This window comes from Phaethon aethereus (assembly GCF_964289735.1).
Source record: "Phaethon aethereus genome assembly, chromosome: 3".
NCBI lineage: Eukaryota > Metazoa > Chordata > Aves > Phaethontiformes > Phaethontidae > Phaethon > Phaethon aethereus.
Window position 1 is genome coordinate 14,329,779 of NC_138576.1, and position 22,155 is coordinate 14,351,933.

Consider the following 22,155-nt stretch of genomic DNA (forward strand, 5'->3'; position numbering starts at 1 on the left):
GCAGTTGAATGTGATATCAAGGAGAAAGTCTCAGCAAATTTTTACATTTTTCATTTTACAATTTTTAAATTCATAAACCTACCTCCCTCTGCTTACCTCCTCTTTTTATGCCTGCCACTACACAAAAAGATTTTTATTCAGTTAGAGGAGTTAGCTCTGTGGATAAGAGAGTTTTTGATGGAACCTTGAAGTCCCTGTATTCTGGTTCAGCAGAGAATAACATACTCTTCTTGTGTATTTATTTATCTTACTTCTGCTCATCCTAAAATTCATTGTGCTGCAGACTTGTGTCTAGTACCAGGCTTTTGCATTCGGAATAGGATGCTCCACAGAGAGGTGTTCTGGGCCAACACATATGGTTTCTAGGCACTGTAATAATATAAATGATAAACTCTGTTGTAATCTCCATCTGGCTGAATGCCTGTTACTGAAAGAACGTGCTTTCATGTCTGTAACATCTACTACCAGATCTGCAGTTTCTTTTTGCCCAGTGAAACCTACTTATGAGGATATTTCTAACGTAAAGTTTTACCCATGCTTTCTCGTGTGTCTTTACTGAGAAGCACAAAAAACAGATGAGATTTCTTAGATATTTCCTTATTAAAAGATCTTGAGATATCTTCACTTACTTAATCTGAAATGAAAAGATGATGAAGGTGAGGTATTTTGTGGGGTTTTTGTGTCTTTTTCTCCTCTATTCTGGATTTGCTTATTTTCCAGGTGTTTGTTCACTGTGTTCAATGAGGTATTGTTTGTTCCCTTTTTGGATATTGTTTTAGTGTTCACACAATACTAGTATAAATTTATTAGAACCCATCTAACCTGTATCTATATCAGAATTTGGAGAAAAAAAAATTTCTATTGATTGAAATCCTGGGAAAATAAAAAGCTGTCTGTCATGCTACTAATAGTCCAACACATCTTATCACTAGTCCCATCAGCTGTCTCTTAAGCCTGTTCCACAGAACTACTGGTTTTTTTAGTAGTTTTGATCCTTTTTATCACATAAGCGTACTGAGTGTTTCATGCTTATCAGGAAAGACTGACACTCATCCTGAGATCTCAGTTGCCACACGTGACCCTGGACTGAGGTAGCCAGGGGATGACTCTTGTCTAATGAGAAAGAAATACCGTCTTCATGTATGATTGTCACTAGTGACTACTTCAAACTCTTGCTGTTAATGTACCTTGGGCATTTCAAGATTATTTCTCATTTCTTGCAGATGAATGATGCAGGGAGAGGATGGATAGCCTCCACTGTGTATCCGTTTTGAAACACAAAACTTTATTTTGATTTGTTTATTTCTGTTCAGGATTCTAATACAATTTCTCTGTACTCTTAAGATGAGTAGCAGTAGCAGGAAGAAGATACTGAGGACAAGGTTATTGTGGTTGGTGTCCAAGCAGAACTTTGTAGCAGAAATCTGTCAGCTTTTTGGTCAAGAAACTCAAGAAGTGTTTGAAGCAGCTGATCAAATCAGCTCATTTAGTATGTCCCTTGAACTGAGCTTGGGAATGCAACAGCTGTTTAGCCAGCATGCAACCAGTCTTGCTTCAGGATCCAAACCAATTTTCAAGTGGAAGAATACTATGAAAAATTATCATTGTAGAACCTGAAAACTTATTTCTCAGAGATATTTTTCCTCTAACCTTGATTTGAAGAATGCTTCATAAAAGCTGCCTTTTGTCTTGCCCCTTTTGCTTAAAATTTTGTCATGGTTTGAGGCCATGCTGGTCATCCAGTCACTCCTTTAACTCTAATTCATCTTTCTTACCAGCCCAGTTATATGGCCGAGGACTTTATTATATCAGTTTCCCATTCCTATAACAGATGTGTGTTTCTGTATGTCATGGAAGCACTGCTATTTAATATACGTAAAGGACTGCATAAAACCATGGTGATTACCATGAAGTAATCTGTGCTGTCACTGAGACATCTGAGCTTTCTCACATACAGAAAATTTGTGGTATTCTTTTAAATGGACCTTGAGAAGAAGCATCAAGTGAGATAGTGTAAGTAGGTTTTTTAGGAATTATGAGAGGTGAATTGGCTCCTCCCTCTTGGCAAAAAGTAACTGCTGCACACACACCGCTTTCAACACCCTCCCAAATTTCCAATGGAGGGGTTGAAGAGAGAGAAAATAGTCTAGGGAGGCAATGAGAAAATGCACTCCATCCTTATCCTTGTGGAACAGGATCATCATCTAAAAGCCCCTCATGGTCAGAAATAATCAAGAAAAGTCTTGAGGGATAAAGGGTAATGGGAGGTAGGCTAAGTAGCATGAGTTGAAGTTCCAGGGTACCGTTGTCTTTGCTGTTGTTATGGCATGGGAACTTAGGAAGCTGACATAAGATTGTCCCCCGCTGTTTCAGTGTAGCAGCAGCTATAAAGAGAGTCAGGTGATGGGCTAGCAAAACAATAGGAAACCTCTTCTACTTGGCTGTTTCTTGATATGACAGAGAAGCTGGGAGCAGAATGCATTATTGTACAAAAGGAAATTTAAGCACAGGCATTTAGTGCAGATTTCTGTAACTTCTCAGTGAGATAGCGAGGTGCTGGGCTTTGGCAGGGGCCCTCTTCTTCACCTGTCCCCTTCCACTCACCCTTCTTTTTACTTTATTTTTTCAAACTTCATGTGTTAGCATGAGACAATCCATTTATGTGTAATGTCAGAATAATTACAGCACGGAGCATAGATTGGTAAAGAAGAGAGGGTACCTGGAGGTCTGATTTATTATGGAATCTTCCTCCTGGTCACATAGAGAAATAGTTTGTATTTGCATTGTGTGAGGATGCTGTAGCTGCTAATTTCATCATTGCTCCTTCTGTGCTAGTAAATGGACATCTGAGAGGAAAGAGGTAGTATTGAAGATTGAAGGATAATTAACTTTCTGATAAGTTGAGTCAGTGATGACTGAATGGAAAGGTGGATGAATGAGCAGTGCTTGACTGGGCAAAGGAGTCGAGAGAATGTCTATATTGGAGAGATGGATGGAGGTTTACACATGTGAAAGGGCAATTAATGTTGTTATGCTGATGTGTAGTGTAGGGTATGACAAGGTTTTAGGTGCCTGCATGTTCATCTAAGAGCTCATCATCTCATCAGATACTCTCCTCCCATGTTTCTTGCAGTCAGTAGAAATCAGTTATGACCTGGAAAATGAGATTCTGTTCCACAGCCTTAAAGATCCAGAGAAATGGTGACATTGGGTGGTGGAAACTGTGTGAGCAGAGATGTATCATAGTGGGACTTTAATAAATAATAGACTCAAAGTAACATGGTTAATGTACTGGATATTCTGTATAAGGCAGATCAGACTGCTTCCCAAAATTTAGTATTTTTTGATCTGCAGCATATCCTGTAAGAGATGTTTTATAATTTTGAGAGGTTAAAGGTGATTTGTGAATCCATAGTAATCCTTGATTGCTCTAGAGGCTAATTATTCACTGTTTATCGTTTTAAAAATTCCTTTTTTGCTAAACTGAATTTATCTAATTTTGAAATTCTACCTATAGACCTTTTGTCTGCTAGATTAAAGACATAATCATCAAAGTTTGCTTCCACAGTCAGACCTTCAGCAGAGGCCACTTAAACTTGACTTTGATAAACAGAATGGACTGACCTTGGGAAGTTTTCTGCTTTTCTTTTGACGTGTGGTGTTTTTTTCTGTGGTGGGTTTTTTTAGTGTATTTGGGGGGTTGTTTTGTTTTCTTTTTTCCCCAGCTCTTCCATTATTATCACAGTTCTTCTTTGGATCCAGTATCAGCATCCATCTTTAATTGAAGAAGGTGGAGATGGATGCAATATTGCTGTTGTGTTTGTGGTAACTGAAACAAGTGAAGTCCTTTACTTGTCATCAATACCTTCAGTTCACACATTGAAGGACTGAGGAATTTTTTTACTATTTTCTTCTTGCTTAAGCAGGAATTCAATGTCCTCATTTTGACCACACACCAAATTATGCCTGGAGATTAACCTGCATCATTTTCTCTTTCAAATTTAATGACTTTAAATGTCATTTTTGATAATGTATAAAAGGCTCAGTTTAACAAAAAAGCTCAAAGTAATAATCAGTATCTTTTGTCTGGCTGGTTGACTTCTTAACACTGTATAAAATGCTAAGGAAAAAGGCAGGGTGTGACATTGCCTGAAGATGTACAAGAAATGTATTAGTAGTGTTCTTGCATAGCATGACTTCATTCAGACATTACCTTTTGAATTACTTGGCTTCTTTTTATCTCTTTGTATCACTGTGCTCCAGTTCAGTCAGTTTGTCTTATACGACCTTGTTTTCTTCGTGGGTATTGACAGTACTTCTTTTTCTGGTATCTGTACATTTTTGCATACTTTCTTGTGCCTTGCCATTAATGTAGTTATTCTAACTAAATCTGCTTCAAGACTGCATAAGAGCAAACTTCATGAATAATGTCTTTTCTGTAATTGGTTCCTGCATTAGAACTTTTACACTGATCTCCAGATGAACTGTACTGGGTCTGGCAGGGATGGAGTTAACTTTCTTCGTAGCAGCCCCTATGGGGCTGTCCTTTGGATTTGAGACTAAAACAGTGTTGATAACACATCAGAGTTTTGGCTGTTGCTGAGCACTGCTTGCACTGTGTCAAGGCTTTTTCTTTTTCTCAACACCCCAGCCCTGAGTAGGCTGCAGATATGCAAAAAGTGGGGAGGGGACACAGCCAGGACAGCTGACCTGGACTGGCCAAAGGTGTGTTCTGTGCCATATAATGTCATGCTCAGCAGTAACAAACCGGCGGTTGGAGGGTCTCTTCCAAGACGGTTCTTGCTTGGAGATTGGCTGGGCATTGGTCTGCTTGTGGGAGGTGGTGAGTGATTGACTTTGTATTACTTGGGTTTGGTTTGTTCGTTTTTTTTTTTTTTAATTCCCCCTCTCTCCTTCATGTATTAAACTAACTTTACCTTGATCCACAAGTTTTTTTGCTTTTCCTCTCTTTTTTCTCTCCCCCCATAGGAACTGGGAACCAGCTTTTATTATTCAGTCAGTGCCTCACCTACTTCTGAATTAACTAATGTAATTTGCTTTCCATTCAAGTGTATCTGGTTGGCTTGTAGCTACATGACATTTGGTTGGTGGAATATGTAAAGCTAGGATTTAGTGGCAGAGACGGGAACTGGACCAAACTGTTCCATCTGAACATCAGGAAATATTTTTCATTATGAGGGTGACCGATCACTGGCAAAGGTTGCACAGAGAGGTTGGGGAGTCTCCCACATTGGAGATATTCAAAAGACACATGGATATGGTTCTAGACAATCGGCTCTAGGTGGTCCTGCTTGAGCAGAGGTTTTGGACCAGATGCCCTCTAGAAGTCCCTTCCAACCTTAACTATTCTTTGTTTCAATGTTGCTGGGATCCCAGGTGCCTGTGGCATTAAAAGGATGGGAGCTGTTTCCATCATCTCAAAGTTGTATGCTAATCACTGGCAGGATCAGCATCTTCACGTGCAAGTGAATGTTACCGGTACAATACTTTATTAAGAAATACTTACATATTCTGAAGGAAGTGGGCTTCTGAGATGAGTTTCTACCCTGAGGAGTGAAATCTGTTGGGCTGATATAGTATGTGATATTCCTTAATTTGAAAACGAAAGAAAAGAGATTTTTAGGATTTTTCATTACACATTATAGTCTATAGAATAAAAATCTTTTAAAACTATAAAAGCTTTTTAAAAAGAAGACTTCACACCTAAACAAAGATTGAACTGGTCCCTAAGATACTTTTTTTTTTTTTTATCACTGGGAATGAATACCAAACCTCATTAGTGAAGCTGACTCGAAGTACAGAGGACAACTATTAATGTTTTGGAATAAAATAATCAGAGAAATGATGTGTTGGTAGTGCTTCATTTTGTCACTATGCAAATATTAAATGCAAAAATAATATGGTCTTGGGAAGAACCTGTATTGCCTTTTTTAATGCTCTATTCTGTATATGCCTATGGCATCATGACTTCTAAACTAGCAGCATATTCACACTGTTTTCTAAGATATAAGTTAGACGGAATACTTAAATTGCCTCTTGTGTCTCTCTTAATTGCATTTTGAACATTATAATGTACAGTAGAAGGGGAAAAATGAAATATGTAGCTGTTTTCATCTTTTATCAGGTTTACAAAATGGATATAAAACTCCATCTGTGGTCATTAAATTTTAATGTGATATGAAGTGTATCACCTTTTCCCTGCTTACAGTAAGATCTGATATCAAGGTCTTGTTCAAAGTAACAAAATTATACATCGTACTTAATTTCTTTTGTTTGTAAATGAGTTGTGTTTGGAACGGAACAGTAAAGTACCCTTTGTATGTACCCTGTTAATGCTGGCAAGTTTTCCTAGCTCTCACAATAATGTCCACGCATTTTGATTTATCATTCAAATTCAGCAAAAGCACAAAAAAAAACAGGAGTAAACCCTACATGTTTCACTGAGTGTTGGTTTTTTTTTTTTTGATGATGGTGGGGAATTAAGTATATAAGCTGTAAAACTTCCTGCTACCTCATCCTTATCAAGCTTTCTATGGCTTTACAGTAGATAGTTTAGGTAGTTTAAAGTAGATAGTTTTAATTCATGAGGTAAACATCAATTTGACTTTCTTATGAAGAATACTATAGCAGTTCAATTTTTCTTCTTTCTGGGGTAATTCACCCTCTTTCCTATTGAATGTGTCATACAGATTCCTTTTCCAAAATACTTTTTGTTTTCTGGAAGCTTGGGAATTGATGATTGTTGCCCAGGCTCCGTTGTGAAGCCCTAAATTCCATTCCGAAGCACCATTCATGCTAGGTGGAGAGGTAGAGGAAAACTTTGTTCAGTGTGTGTGTGACACTGTAATTAGGAATTCAAACTCTAATGAGAAGTGTAATAGGGGGGGAAAAAAAAAACCTATCAGATTTCATTGTTTCAATTTAATTGCTAGATAACATCTAGTTGTACAGGTCTTTCAAAGTAGTATCTTGCTGTTTTGTAAAACTTGTGTTTTAAATAGGTTGATTTAAAAGTTGTAGATCTCGTATGGTTTTTTGCTTACGATTATAGACTTAGGGATATATTTAAATAGTGATCTAAACCTAACCAAACTAACTTTAAGATAATTTTCAGCATTTGGGATTTTCAGGTAATCTCCTAAAACGATCCCCAGACATCTCTCAGTGCAGAATTAAAAAAAAAAACCACATTATAAGGTGGCAGTCTACAAAAATAATGAGTATCATTAGGGAAAATAAGTTTCATATGTTTTAATATGAGCCAGACTCAATGTCAATAAAAGGAAAGGACAACACAAGAAAGTAATGGAGAACTGATCCTTTTAAAATAAATTACTAATAAGGAATAAGGTTGCTTCATATAAAGTACTTCATTTAGTTTTATGCTGTGCTGGAGCCACCTGCCCTCTAGGCACTGCTGTAATACAAATGGTAGTGATGAATGATTAAATATTGAGTAATCTTTTTCAGCTGCCAGTTGAAGCCAGGATAGAAGTGACTAAGAAGGCTATTAAAGCAGTCAAACACCTTTCTGAGAAATCAAGAAAAAAACCTTCTGAGAATTACATGGAAGATCCTGAAAATCCATCTGTTGCTTATGAAGAAACTCTGAATCACTTGCAGCAATCTCTTGCTCATCTGGAAACACTCACTCATAGTTTTATCACTTACTTGAAAAACAGCAAACAGGTAATGATTAGTGATCAGGTGCTTGTTTTGAGTGTTGTCATGACTAGGAGTGATGGACATCAATCTTTTGTCATATTTTATTAATGTTTTGTAGCTTTGTTTTTGTTGACTTGGTCTTTGAAAATTCACTTCCATCAATCTTTTCTTTTTTGTAGTATATGTTAAATCTTGATAGAAAGGAAGGCTTTGAAAAATACATCCCTGTAAATAAAGGCTATGCTGATTTGTGTTCAAAAATTATCTGTTCACAGGATACACTACAGAAGTATGGCTTTTTATATGATTTGTCAAGGTCAGAGAAAGAAAAAATCCATGACGAAGCAGTAGCTATGTGTATTGATGGTCAACCTCTGGACATGATACAACAGTTGTTACAAGTGGCTGTTGGAGATGTAGGTTTTTCTCTCAAGGATATTGTCCAATATGCTATTAAAAAAATTGTATGTACATTAAGGTAAGTACACTGCCACAAATAAGCCCAAAAATCTTTCTTCTGGGTCCTTTGGGTGGTTCTTTTTTATGTTGTGGTGTTTTTTTTTTTTTGTGGGTGGGGTGGGTTGGTTGGTTGGGTTTTTTTGTAGTGAGTATTTGTTTGCTTTGAATGTCTGGATTTTGCAGAAAATTGGGCAATAAGAGGAAATGAGTTTGCTTATGTTCCTGTTTACCTATCATTTTATATTTGGATAAGACAGTTCTATTTTTCTGAGGTTGGGAAGCGTGGGCAGTCTGAACAAAGCAAAGCCATAGAACTCCTCCAATTCACTGGAGGGTGCTTTTCAGTTAAAAACATTGGCTTTACAACATTCTGTTATGTGTGTGTGCACTTGTGAATTTTTGGCAAATTTACAATTGGACATAATTCTTCCCTCTTGAACAGAGTCAAAAAGCATCTTTGTTGGAAACAGTAGGTACCTCGTGCGGGTATTTGGGCAGAAGAGGCCTAGTCCTACAGGAATAAGTACAATTTCCATCTTTGAAATAACTTGCTGGGGTATTTTTTAGTTGAATATATACCTTTGAATAAAGCCTTGCTTCCAAGGTACAGTTGCAGACTCTTTCGCGAAGTGTTACAACTAATGCAGTTGTGGTGCGTTTCTTCAGTGCCAGTCACGCCTGCGGCAAGGGAGGAGTGAAGGGTCTTGCATTCAAGTCCAGCTTTTTTGGTTAGCTGCAGTTTCTGTATTTCATGTCTTCTAGCCCAGAAGGGGCATGGCTTTCTTTCACAAATTCGAGGCTGAAACTGTTTTATGTTGGCATTTGGGAGAATGTAGTCATCTCTGGAAATACGGAACTGTAAAAGATACCTGCTTTTGGACATGTTCATGGACATGGTGAGGACATGGGCACAGATGATGGAAAGCTAAGTGCACTGAAAAGACTTTCAGTGAAATAAGGTGTTTTTCCTTGACTGTGTTTAATGCTCAGTTTAGATCAGCTTGCCATTTGTAACACCTCTAGTTACAATTTGGTAAGAGATTTAACTGCTTTCGTAGCCATGGTGATTATAAAATTCCTTTGGTGTGTAATGTGAAACTTTCCCATGTCCTTTGAGGTTCAACCTTTTTCCTGAGTATATTTATTAAGATGGTGAATTCATGGGGGATGTAGTTTGGGGGCTCAAATGACAATCTGTCAGGTGAGTGTGCATTGAAAATGATTTCTTAGGATTGAATGAGTCTGTGAAGGTGCTGTGGTTCTGTAACAAGGTTTAGGATACGTGGAAGTCCATGAATTTTCATAGCCAGATAAGAGCAACCTGTCCTCTTTCCTACCAAGGAATTAGCAGTGTTCTGACCCATCCCTTAATGTGAATGAATCTGCGTGTCTGTCTTGATGTTCTCTCAGAACAACTTAATCAAAGATCACACTCAGTCCCCGTTGCTGTTGGACTAGAGCTGAAATGTGAAATTCTCAAGACAGCAAGCAGACAATGAAGTTCTGGGATCTTATATCTACATCCCTGTCAGTATTTGTGTTCACAGGATGAAGAGCTGAAGCCTTTTTTTTTTTTTTTTTTTTATGCCATCATTGTTGACAGAGTATCAGTGAGCTCTTAGGAATACTAATGTCCATGATGCTCTTTCTCCTTCAGAGCAGCATAAAAGGCTTTTTTTTCTGTAGTTAGGCAAAATTAATTCATAAGGGATTTTTTTTGTTTAAGGAAGCTTTCTTGGATTTAATGTTGCTGAGTTCTACCTGTTGCTTATTCCTGGCTGGGTCTTTGATGTACTTCTCATATAACTATTCATACAAAACTTTCCTCTGAAGTATTTCTGTTCCAAAGAGATACATGCAACAAGTATGAAAGAGTATTCAGTTGTTAGATGGCTGCTAGACACTGTTTATCACTTCGAAGACCAGTTTAAAGAGATAAAACATTGAGAATGTATCTTGTTCTTCTGCATACAGAAAAATTATGTGGACAGTATGATCTGAATGCACATACCAGAAATACAGAAACAAGTCTAGCATGGAAAATAATTTATGCCTCTACCTTTTCTTCATCATGTACCTGTGTATTACAGCAGATTGAGGTGCCACAGATGAAAAGAAGGCAGCCTGTCAAAATGTTTGCAGTCCTTTTTGGTGGAAAATTGATTTCTCCTGTCACTCAGTTTAAGAGTGTTCTTAGCATCCTCAATGATGGTAGAGCTTTTGCTCAGGAACATAATTAATATTTTCTTTCCGGTCTGGGGTTGTCCATTTGATGAAGAATAATTTGACTTTAGATACTCACTGTCCTGCTGTTTCTGACTGGAATATAACAGTGGGATGCATCTGGATATAAAGCTCACAAAGTCCAGTTATTTCAACTTTAATGAATCTTGTTAACGTGCAGGGTATGAGAAACTTACCAAAATTCTCCTTTCTACTCTTCTTATCAACATTTTTCTGTGAACTGAATTATTATTTGCTCTTCATATGCATTGCAAGGCTGGAATGTCTGCAAGTTGATTTAAAGTTCTGGGGCAGAGAGTGTGACCAGTAACTCCTATGCAGCACTTTCCAGTAAAGAAAGGAATGCCTGTCTCTCCGGTAGAGAAAACTGTAGTGGCAAAGATGGGAGAATTAGTTGGAGGCTTCAGATTAACGCAGAAATTCACTCATTTGGTGTGTGATGTGACCTAATGTGATCAGTGAAAATCTTCCCTCCCTGCCTTCTTTGGGGGAAGGGGAGGATCCTTTCACATCATTCATGATAAATGAACAGATAGTGACCTATGGAAAGTTAGTCTACTATAATGATAAAGAGCCTGAAGTGAAAAAACCTAGCATAAAATACAATAGAAAATATTTGAAATAATACCCTATTACAAAATTCAGTAAGAGGACAATATTATAAAGTAGCATAACCCTAAATGTAGGGAGCAATTAAAAGAAAGATCATTGTTTGGCATATCTTAAGCCTGCTGGTATTAATGTTGTTGCTGTGAATAAAATCAGGTGTATCTCTATCCTACACCCGAATGTTAATTTTCAATCTAGACTGTAACACAAATTAAAACATATTAATCACATTTTGTGCAATACTTGAATTTCAGGGTTAATGGGCAAAAACTACAATTAAGGAAGTAGTCTTGCCTGTGTACCTGGATTACAAACTGTTATTCAATAAATGCAGTATTTCAAAGGAAAACTCTTCAGGTTTATTTATTGGAGCTTTGATATTTTACACAGTGTGGTTACTTTATGCAATAGCTTTGAAAGAGATCGTGTTGGAAAACTTCTGTGACAATTAACCTTCAAAGTAGCAGTTATTAAGGTTATAACACTGAACTTGGATTGTCTGTAGCTATGGTGACAGGGAATATAATTAAGGTATTGTGGTCATAAATGAAACAGGCCTGAATGTTTGTGAAAAATGTGATGGTAGTGTTGATGTGAAAAATTACGGTAGTGTTCGTGATTTACCTGAAAGTTAAGCATCAATCCACCACTTTAGTGACTGAAAATATGCATCCTTTCTTTCAGTTTCATAACACAACTCCCCTTCAAACCCCTTTTGTTATTAGTATATTTACTAACTATTGCAGAAGAATCTTCTAGAAAGTATTGCCTTCATGAAAGATTAATTAAATTCCTTTTTGACTTCATTTTTCAACAGTGTGCAATATCATAGGCTTAAAAACTCTCACACCTTCTCAGAAACAGACTGTTAAATATAACATACAGTTATTTGCCAAATATTAGATACCGATATTGTAATTTCAAGAGCAGTATTGTCCAGTTCTGTTAACTACTTCTACCTCCCTTGACTCTCTAGTTCTGGCACACAAAATTCAAAGTAGAAACTCTTGCACTGGTGCATATAAAACCTCTCCAGCAGAGCATATCTGCATACTTTATACGACATATGTATTGGAGACTTCTTTGTTTGCTAGTGGAAAGAGCTACTATAAATAAAAATCAGCTGTCTCTTCAATAGAAATCATGAACTTCTGGAGAAAAAAAAACCCACAAAACAAACAAAAACAAACCCCCCAAAAAACCCCACCCCCCCCCCAAAAAACCCCCAAAGATTTTGGTAATGATGGTAGTCTGATTACATTTATGCAAGATTACATTTAATCCATTACCTAAGATCACTCACATGATATACTGGAGACTTTCCATAATGCATGACTGTAGGCATGTTCATGAATGGTTAGTCAGGGAAGACAGGTTGTCTCTTGAAGGCCTTCTTCATTTGCAGCTCCTAAATTTGTTGTCTTACATGTCCAGATGGATGTAGCATGTCATGAAATTTTGGAAGTATTCACCAGGCAATGAGCAGGAAAGGTTTGGTGAAATTCTGAGTTCTTGTTTAGTGGCCAGTGTTTCATGAAGAAAATAAAACCAGCTTTATTAGACTGAGCAGCTATCTTAGAAGGAAAAAAAGGCCATATTTTTTTATTATCTTGTCTCACTTGAGCAGGGGTCATACAGAGTAATTTTGTAACTTGGATATCATAATTTCATGGTATTTCATATGGAAATTATGGTTTGGCATTACGACTATTTTCCCCAGCTTTGAATGATCACACCAACGATTTTCTTATTTTCCTGATATTTAGTGGAAGCACAAAGAGAAGAAAAATAAGGCTGGAGAAATAAGACGATATCAAGTATCGTCAATGAATAACATAATAAGGTTAAAAGATTTAGATGAACTTAATTTATTCTCCTTTCAAGCATTCTTCAAGCATTGTGTTTGAGGAACTTGATTAAATATGCATCACTTTTTCTAAAGCTGAACTGAAATCAAAAGAAGCCTTTATCAGTGTAATTACACCAGGCTTATACCTAGGAGTTTTGAGGTGAACACTGAATCCTGTTCTGTTGTTTAAAGCATGCATAAAATAGCATATAATCTGTGTGGAAGACTAATCCTTCATTAATTATATTTGTCTCTGTTAGTAGCTGCTTATTTTTAATGATTAATTATTAAGAAAAGAACAGGGCAACAATCTGTGGAAACTTGACATGATTATTTGTCTCATGAGCTGTATTCTCTTTTTAGTTTCTCTAACCATTAGGCAGTAAAGGCAATATTAAGTTTAATAAAATGCTAGCTTTCAATTTTGCTAGATTTCTTTTAAAAATACTTCTTATTCTATCTAACTGTGTCGTGGTTTAGCCCCAGCAGCAACTAAGCCCCACGCAGCCGCTCGCTCACTCCCCCACGGTGGGACGGGGGAGAGAATTGGAAGAGTAAAAGTGAGGAAACCCATGGGTTGAGATAAAGACAGTTTAACAGGTAAAGCAAAAGCCGCGCACACAAGCAAAGCAAAACAAGGAATCCATTCCCCACTCCCCATGGGCAGGCAGGGGTTCAGCCATCTCCAGGGAAGCAGGGCTGCATCACGCGTAATGGTTTCTCAGGAAGACAGACGCCATCACTCCGAACGTCCCTTCCCCCCCTCTTTCTTCTTCGTCCCATGGTATGGAACACCCCTTTGGCCAGGCTGGGTCAGCTGTCCTGGCCGTGCCCCCTCCCAGCTCCCCGTGCACCCCCAGCCTGCTCGCTGGCAGCCCAGCACGAGAAGCTGGACTGTCCTTGACGGCTGAGCAACAACTCAAAACATCAGCTCATTATCAACGTTTTTCTTCGTCCCAAATCCAAAACATGGCCTCACACTGGCTTCTGTGAAGAAAATTAACTCTATCCTGGCTGAAACCAGCACAAACTCTAACTTACTGCTTAAGATTCACCTTTTCTCTGTTTTCCTCCTGCTTAGTAGAATAGTACCTGTCTGTGTATGACAAACTTGAAGCTTTCTGTAAATGCTCATACATCTACTGAACTTGAGAACTGGCTTCACAGATGTACTGTCTGAAACAGTGGTTTTCTGTTCTCAGAAATGCCCATTAGCTTTTGACTCAAGTTTTTTGAGGTGCTCAGAGCCTGGTTGCGATAGGAGCTAAAGGCTTTCATTTCTAATTGGAATGATGAAGGGTTTTTGAAGAGCAAGTTCTAGGACTGTTCAGAACCTATCTCCAAAATTGAGGATAACCAAAATCTAAGGTCGTTCTGAATGACCATTCATTGCTGGTCGTTCTCCTTTGATAAGAAAGTTGCTTATGTACACTAAAGATAATGTAGGATAAGTATTCCTTTCCTGTAGTCCATGTCCTTTTCTTTCCGATTTCGGACCATCATCATTCTCTTCTTACTATGTAAGCTTTATAAGTATTATTCTAGTTTTCTTTAGATAGGCCATGTTAATGTCATTTGTTGATGTCTTATTACAAACTTAATTGAAAAAACGGAAGAAGCATAATAATAAAGAAAAATTTAAATCTGACTTGTAAATAGAACATTAATGAAATGGCTTATATCTGTCTTCACTCTGGGAATGTATCTTAAGTTTTCTTAGCTTTTTTTATTTTAAAACAAACTTGAAATCATCTCCTAATGCTTGCGTAAAATGATTGCTTTAATACTGCTGTTCTTTTTAGCATTTCTACAGTATTGGTATAATCTAAATGTGGAAGGTTTTTTCTTTTTTTTTTTTTTTAACATTTGGTTTCTTCCAGATATTCTGAAAATGTTTAGAAAAATACCTAGATTTAAATTTCACTCTTCTAAAATGTATTTAGATGCATATGCTGGTATTGATATTAACAATGGCATTTCTATCATAACCATATGTAACATTATTTTTTGAGAGAATGGCTGGTGTTCTGAGCTTTTTACTCCTACTTTGAACTTTTGAGTGCGCTGTAGAAATATAAAATGTGTATACTAAGGTTAGCTAAGGTTTCATCATGCAACAATGCAACAACTTATCTTGCATCTGTTCTGAATGTAGTCATGTGTTGATTTTAAATCTAGTGTTGTTCACTGAGGTGGTGGTCACCTATTAAGATAAAAATAAAATTAGAGAAGATGAAAGCTCTGAACGCAGGAAGACATTAAAGGTTACAAAAATTCAGGTCTCTATGCCATATAGTATAATCACTTTTAGGCAGTAAATTTATCTTAGTGAAGTAATAAATGACAAAATAAAGTGACAAATTTATAAACACTCTCATAATTCTTGACAAAAAAATTGAGAAATATTGCAGTTATTTTTATTAAGAGATCATATAGGAAGAGGCTGACATTTTCAGTAGCAGAAGAGCTTTGATATGCTGACGAACTGTAGAGCAAATACACTTTGTCTCTGGGTTTAATGACCCAACTTTGGAACTATTTGCCTGCCTTTCTTTTTCTTCAGTGAAGCATGGACAAACTCTAAGACAGGCAAAACTGTTGTTCCTCTGGTTCAGTCCAGGCATCGTTGCCACTCAGTGGTTTCCATGAAGTGACACAATGTAAAATCCCTCCTTCTTTCAGCACCAAGTCACATCTCAGGTCTGTTGTGCTGAAAAACTTAGCAGTAAATTTCATTTTCTTTGCATTACAAGTAAAGCTTTTCTTCCCTGATCAGAGTGTGTTTTTTTCCCCAGTAATGACTATCTTTTGACCTGTGGAAATACACACACACACACACACACACACACACACAGAATCACCAGTTTGGAAAGGACCCTCAAGATCATCAAGTCCAACCATTAATCCAGCACCACCATGTTCCCTAAACCATGTCTTGAAGTGCCACATCCACATGTTTTTTGAACACTTCCAGAGATGGCGACTCCACCACCTCCCTGGGCAGCCTGTTCCAATGCCTGACCACCCTCTCAGTGAAGAAATTTTTCCTAATATCCAATCTAAACCTCCCCTAGTGCAACTTGAGGCCATTTCCTCTCGTCCTATCACTAGTTACTTGGGAGAAGAGACCAACACCCACCTCACCACAACCCCCTTCAGGTAGTTGTAGAGAGTGAGGGTCTCCCCTCAGCCTCCTCCAGACTGAACAATCCCAGTTCCCTCAGCTGCTCCTCATAAGACTTGTGCTCCAGAACCCTCACCAGCTTCGTTGCCCTTCTCTGGACACGCTCCAGCACCTCAGCATCCTTCTTGTAGTGAGGGGCCCAAAACTGAACACAGGATTCAAGGTGCGGCCTCACCAGTGCCGAGTACAGGGGCACAATCACTTTCCTACTCCTGCTGGCCACACTATTCCTGATACAGGCCAGGACGCTGTTGGCCTTCTTGGCCACCTGGGCACACTGCCGGCTCATGTTCAGCCAGCTGTCAACCAGCACCCCCAGGTCCCTTTCTGCCAGGCAGCTCTCCAGCCACTCCTCCCCAAACCTGTAGTGTTGCATGGGGTTGTTGTGGCCAAAGTGCAGGACCCTGCACTTGGCCTTGTTAAACCTCATACAGTGTATTGTAACTGGAATGTCTGATGGGCAGCGTGATTCACCGTTTTCTCTTCCTACACATGCATAGTGGATGCTGTCTGATGTGTGGCTTAATCCTCCCCTTCCTCACATGCTGTTCTTGACCATGGGTTCCCTCCTTTTTAATTTTGTTGGTTCTGGTAAGCATCGTCCTGGTTGATCCAGCTGAAAATGAATCTCGGGGGGCGTGGGAAAAGAAATCTGCTAAATCAACAGGTAGGATTCTCTTGACTCAGGTTACAGTTAAGTTGGTTTAAACCAGTAGCAATACTGCAAGATGATAGTTGAAAAGAAAAGATGGTGACATTTATATATGACATGTAATCTATATAGTCGGTATTGATGAGATCTTTAAGGTAATGAGATTATATGTGCATATTTTGCTGACCTGATCTGTATTAGAAGTGCTAAATTGTAACTATTCTTTTTCTTTCAGGTGTCAAGTAAGTATTTTAGTATTTCTCTTTCCCACTCTTTTCTTGTTGCTCTTTGCATTACTTTGACATAAAAATAAAGGTACTAGATAAGCAGGGAAAGTGGAAAATTGCTATAATTATTGAACAATTCATGTAAATCCTACAGGTGGATAGAATTAGATACAATATTAAGGACCATTTTTATGGTAATTTTATGTCTTCCCTTAACAGTGGAAATGGTGGCTCATCTACATCTGTGAAAGATCCACTTGGAATCCTAGAAGGAATCATTTCTGCAGTGCATGCAAGTGTTGAGAAAGGGTAAGAACTTACCGTATGGATTCTTTTGGTTAAGACTTTGAAAGCTACTTCTTATGAATGCATTGAAGGTACAACACTGAATATGGATGATTTTTCTTCATGGGTATATATAATGGGTTTGCACTTAATTTTCTAAAACTTTAATCTGGAACAGGCTATCATTTATCTGGTTTGAAATCGGAGCCCTGACAGAAGCCTTTACTTGATGGTTTGGAAGAAAGCAAGTCACTGAACCTAGAATTTAGATAACTATGTGTATTATGGTGATTTGAGAAAATGTTTCTTCTGCTGTCACTACTGCAGATTGTATATCTACCCGGAGTACTTCACTGCTTTTGTTTCAATTTAGTATATAATAATGACTCACTTTCAGATATCTGAATTTAGGTATCTAAATTTGTCAATATTTATAGTGTATAGTGCAGAAACAATTTCACAAATGCTGTATAATGCTTCACCACATTTTTTTCCTCCTTTTTTGGGGTTGCCCTTATTTCAGGTCACATAATGGTCTGTATGTCTCACTGACGTTTTCCATTGCATTTCTAGTAAAGACAAGAAAGGAAAAAAAAAAAAAAAATCAGTTTTCTTTCCAGACCTACAGAGTAAGAACTCATGCAGGATAATGATAATAAAACCCCATACACTCTGGTATCCAACAAAAACAATTACACTATTGTTCAGAGGTTTCTCCACAAACATTAAGTTAGTCAAATATTGGCTACTGAAGTATACTGAATTGATGGTAAAACCTACAGTAAATATCACTTTCAATATTATAAGGTAGAATGGGAGAATCGGTACTATTATGAGATGCACTTTCTGGACTCTTTTATTTGTATACTTCATCAGCATTTAACTGCTGAAACAAGCTGGAGTAAAAGTCATTGTGATTACAGGAGATTGTTTACATTCATTTAAATACTTGTTCTTATTTATCTCCTTAAACCTCAGCTATTCAATTTAAAAAATATAAATCTTATGCTCAGGAAAACATCTATAAACATTTATAAACATGAGGTGTGAGCTCTAGAAAATTCTTGAAATATTCCAGTAGGTCCTTATAATTCCCAAATTTTTAATTTACAGTTTGAATGCCACCTGTTTGGCAGGGGCATGTCTAATTTAGCTGAAGTTCTTAGCTAACAGCATCATTCAGGCAGTATAAAGCCTAAGTAAAATTGAAATCCTTGTAATATGAAAACCTAAGCTGTCAATGTTTATTATTTCAGAGCTGCAAGACAGGTTAAATTGGTGTTTTCTGTCTGATATTACTTTCCCGTCTGTCTTGTTAAGACAAATAAGGGAACATTAGTTATAAATCACACTCCACCTGGAACCACTTCATTGATTTTTTTTTTTTTTTTCCCCCTTTTCCCTAAGGAAGAAAAAAAAGCTTTAGTTTGAAGTACCACTAAAAGATACCATTTACTGATTTGTTACATGCTAGTTGATAGCCTCTAAGGGACATAACAGATTATTCTATCTGCAACCACTAATTCGTTGGTTGAGTTCATGGTAATCTGTGGGCTGTAAATGCTTTCACACAGTTAGAATATATTCAATATAATACACTTCTGAATCAAATTATTTAATTAAGAAGTTCTTCTAATTATCTAAGTCAGGAAAACCACAAAACTTTTTTTTCGGGATTATGGGCATTCTGCAATCATTATTATACTAGAACATACAATAATCAAGCTGGCTAGAGGTGGTAAAGAAATGGCTAGAGCTACAGTCAGGAGACATTAATTTGTGTACATGGACCATAAAGAAAAGACTTCTAAGGAGAGAAAGAGAGTATAGGGCAATATGAATAAGCATCATATAAAAATGTCATACGTAAAATGAAAGCAGTCAAGCTGGTTTTCCATAAAGTCAGATGGCATGGAAGTACAGGCATCAGTCAGGACCAAACACTGTAAAAAGGCTTGGATTTTCAGGTGCTGAAATCTAGCACCGTTACGATACAGTTGGCAGTCAAAGGGGTATGTGGGAGAATATGTAATTATAGATGGATTTCTATGGTATTACATGGTTATTTGAAGTTCAGAAAGTTCTTACACCACTTAGCTTTAAGCACCCAATTTATGAGGGCTGGTTTCTCTGCAGTCTCATACAGGTGAGCTCTTCCATTTTCTTTGTTAAGTGTTTGTTATGTATTGAATATACTTCTTCACAACTTTGACAATATATGTAGTACTTTGACTAGGATAAGCAAAGGCTGTTTTAACACAGAATTGTTTGATTACAGGGAAGAAGTAGTTTCTTCAGATGACCTTCTGGAGTGGTTGAGACCTTTCTGTGGTGATGACTCTTTAGCAGTGAAGCCTCGCATCAGAGTATTGCAAATTCTGGAGCAAGCCTTCCGTCTTAGTGATGAGGATAGCAAGCTACTTGTGTATTTCAGGACACAAGCTGTTCTCAGAGCTTGCTGGCCTGAAACAAAGGTATTAATATGGATTCCTATAAATGATATCATAAGACTGTTTTTATGCAAGACTGTTTTTATGATGAAATGCTGGTTTTCAATATATGGTTGTGATGCATTCTGTTGGTATGGGAGCTAATCCTACCTTCTTCTTAAGTCAGGTTTCTAATACATTATGAGTCTTTGAAAAACAAAGTTATGTATAGTTAATGGACTCCTCAGCTTTTGTTTGAGATCAGGAGTACATAATACTGAACTTGATTAAATACTAATATTTACCTCCATGGCAAGCATTGACTTTGAAGTTTTGTATAGTCTTTCTTTTCTGACCATTTTTTCTGTCAACTTTATCTTCCTTCTTAATCTTGGTGTGACATTACAGTCAGAATTAGAATGAGAATTACTGGCCACTGTCTTTTTTTTTTCTCCAGGATCTTTAAGTAGTATTCCATGAATGTGTAGTAGGAACATTAAGGACGTTCTCAAATTAAAAGACTTAATTGATAGGGAATGCATTCAGTCATAGTTAGTCTGCTGTTGTCTTTCTTAAGAGTCTGCATCTAACAACTGAAAGACAGTAGTTGCTTAAAAACAGCTCATACCTTTAACTGCCCAAGTGATAACTGTAAGTCTTTTTCAGTGTAACATCAGGAAGAAAATAAGGTAAAGTCATTGCTGAAAGAAGTTAGTCTTCATTATTTGTTTTTCAGTACGAGAGAGTGCTTCTAGTTCAAGTTTTCAAGTCTAAAACAGAATAACTTTCCTTCTGAATTAAAGGGTTACAAAATGCATAACTTTCATTTTTTTTATGTAAAAGTTGATCTAAGACTAGTAAGGATCATCTAGTTTCACTCAGGAGTGAAAACACTTGAGTTTATCAAGTAGAATATTAAAAATACCATATATACAAAAAGGCTCTTGTTGGTTATTCATTAATATTTTAACTGCTTTATTTCATGACTCATTTTGGTGAAGTGCTTAGTATCAACGCACATATTTTCAGAGGTTCTACATTTCTAAGTACAATGAAAATACAATAATGCTTAACAGGAAGAAATAGTCTTGTCTTTGAAGCTTGTGCCATTTTGAAATGACATGAGTATAATTTAGAAACATAGAATAGTTTGGGTTGGAAGGAACCCTTAAACGTCATCTAGTCCAACCCCCCTCCAATGAGCAGGGACATCTTTATCACTTGCTGCATGTAGAATTATTCAGAAGCAGAGTTACTTTTTGTCCATTTTCTAAATGCTTCCACCCCATGCCAAGACCTCATTGAACTAAAATAGAATATTCCTAGTAGTTCCTCAAAAAAATATATAGAAAAAACCATTTTATATTCATATAAAACAAAAGCAATATCTCAGTTTTGACTCACTGTGCTAAGATCATCCAAGGGTATAATTCTAATAAAAATCTTAAAAGAAAAAGGAAATGCTTATCTCTAGCTTTCTTTAGAAATTACTTTCCTCTTGCACTCACAGTAATGCCAGTACTTAAATCCTCAACTGCTCTTCAGGTGTCTGTCTATGATTAGATTCTTCTGCTTCTCTTCAGTCCTTTGTCAATATTTGTGTTGCCTGTCACCTGCTTTCCAATCCAAAAGCATTGCAATTCTAAAAAATTCAACTAGAGTATGCTTTAAGAAGAATGTTACAGGTAGATAATAGCTTTCAGCCATGTCTGTAGAAGACGGAAAAAGAACCTGTATTTGACGGAAACCTTGTGAGGCTCATTACATTTGCTTGAGAAATATATAAGATCGCTTATTTTCTCCCATAATCTGGTAAATCAAAATGTATATAACTTTACAATATGAAACTCGCATCCAATTGCTTTTGTCTCATGATGTTTTAGGAATTAATTGCATATGCTGCTGGCTCACGTCCCACCAGGACCCCCAAGGCCCTCCCAGCAGAGCTGCTCCCCAGCCTGGCTGTCGCCAGCCGTGCTGTCCCAGGTGCAGCGGAGCTGTTAAACCTCGTGTGATTCTTGTTGGCCAATCTTCCAGTCTGCTTAGGTGTCTCCATGTAAGCAGTTAATAATTTCTGTTTCCTGAAGTGGTGGATTTTTAGAATACTCCTAGTTTCAAGCAGGAAAACATACCTGTTTTTTGTGAGGGAAGAAGTTTGTACTGACTGTAAGCAGCAGGCTATTTGTTCATATCACAGAGCTGCTGGTCGCCTCAGTGCTCTACTGTTTTGCTAATGAGTAAGCAAAAAGTGCAAGAATCCACGTAGTAAAAAGCTTAAGTACTGTCCTAGATAAGCTTAAACCTTTCAGAGCTAATTGTATAAAAATGTGTATACAATACTGTAATATAAAATTTTCTGGATATAGTATTTATTATTTAGCCGAAGCTCAGAAGTAGTTTTCAGGTTTAGCAATAGTGAAAGCTGTGCTTATATGTACATAGGTAAAAGTCATTGCTACACAGCCACAGTCATAAGAGTCCTGTTGGAACATATTTACAAATTATTCCAATTTTCATGTGTAGTTCAAGCT

The 22,155-nt window shown here is 37.2% G+C and overlaps 1 protein-coding gene across 1 annotated transcript in view; it reads left to right on the forward strand.

Moving 5' to 3' along the window:
- Window positions 1-22,155, forward strand: part of NBAS (NBAS subunit of NRZ tethering complex) — a gene marked incomplete at both ends in the record, with an annotated part of 185,312 nt that overhangs the window by 119,292 nt on the left and 43,865 nt on the right. Inside the window, 4 exons of the mRNA XM_081997756.1 lie at window positions 7,492-7,710; window positions 7,962-8,164; window positions 17,130-17,219; window positions 19,474-19,669. Coding sequence (XP_081853882.1) covers window positions 7,492-7,710; window positions 7,962-8,164; window positions 17,130-17,219; window positions 19,474-19,669 — 708 coding nt within the window. The remainder of the gene's footprint in view (window positions 1-7,491; window positions 7,711-7,961; window positions 8,165-17,129; window positions 17,220-19,473; window positions 19,670-22,155) is intronic.